The following is a 757-nucleotide window of genomic DNA, read 5'->3' on the forward strand; positions in this document are numbered from 1 at the left end:
TCTCTTTCCTCCTCTTTTCTTCTTCTTTTCCTTCGCTGTTTCTTGTTTCTTTTTTTCTTCCTCTTTCCTTCTTTGGGAAAGCTTCACACTTAACCTTTCCAATGGCGACTGAAGCACCAGAGCAAGCCCCCCAAGCCGATGGAGTCCAATCTCTTTCAATTTCCGAGGCTTCACCATCCAGCTCTTCAAATCCAACCATCCAGTAAGCTTCTCTCGCTTTTCTTATCGTTTCCAATTTTTTCTGTTGATCTGAACTTACTTCAAACTTGTGGGTGTGATTTGGTGATGAATGAGTTTGGAGGAGAAGTTCCAGATGTTGAGGAGCGTGGCAGAGGAATGTATTCAAGACTACGAGGTTCGGAATTTGCTGGCTCATAAGTCCGAACCCATCGCCTATGATGGGTTTGAACCCTCCGGTCGAATGCATATATTGCTCAGGTGTTTTTTCAAATTTTCTTTAACAATCATAAAATTCATAACGCATAATTGATGTTGATTATATATCTGTAAATTTCAGTAGTTGATTTTGAACAAGATTTGATACTTTTTGTGGAGAGAAGATACTCAAATTGAGACTCTGCAGTGTGTTATTCTCGTGTATTGATTATTTGGATTGCAACGGACTTTCTTGTGTTTTGAAAGAATAATTGTTAGTAAGAAAATTAAGGGCATGTTTTCATTATATCATTGTGGTTCAAATGTGCTGTTGTGTAGGGGAGTTATGAAGACGATAAATGTGACACAAGATGACCTCTGC

General features: G+C 38.8%; 1 protein-coding gene across 1 annotated transcript; it reads left to right on the top strand.

Annotated features, from left to right (window-relative positions):
- Nucleotides 1-681, top strand: LOC109947524 (tyrosine--tRNA ligase 1, cytoplasmic-like). The gene is made up of 3 exons (XM_020557924.1): nt 1-202; nt 295-438; nt 518-681. The coding sequence occupies exons 1-3, from the start codon at nt 102-104 to the stop codon at nt 522-524; spliced, it is 252 nt and encodes an 83-aa protein (XP_020413513.1). The 5' UTR covers nt 1-101; the 3' UTR covers nt 525-681.

The sequence above is a fragment of the Prunus persica genome, chromosome G2 (assembly GCF_000346465.2).
Source record: "Prunus persica cultivar Lovell chromosome G2, Prunus_persica_NCBIv2, whole genome shotgun sequence".
In the NCBI taxonomy this organism is placed as follows: Eukaryota; Viridiplantae; Streptophyta; class Magnoliopsida; order Rosales; family Rosaceae; genus Prunus; species Prunus persica.

Coding starts and splice junctions, on each gene's coding strand:
- LOC109947524 (XM_020557924.1), top strand. CDS start 102: ATGGCGACTGAAGCACCAGAGCAAGCCCCCCAAGCCGATGGAGTCCAA. Junction 203..294: donor TCTTCAAATCCAACCATCCA/GTAAGCTTCTCT, acceptor GTGATGAATGAG/TTTGGAGGAGAAGTTCCAGA.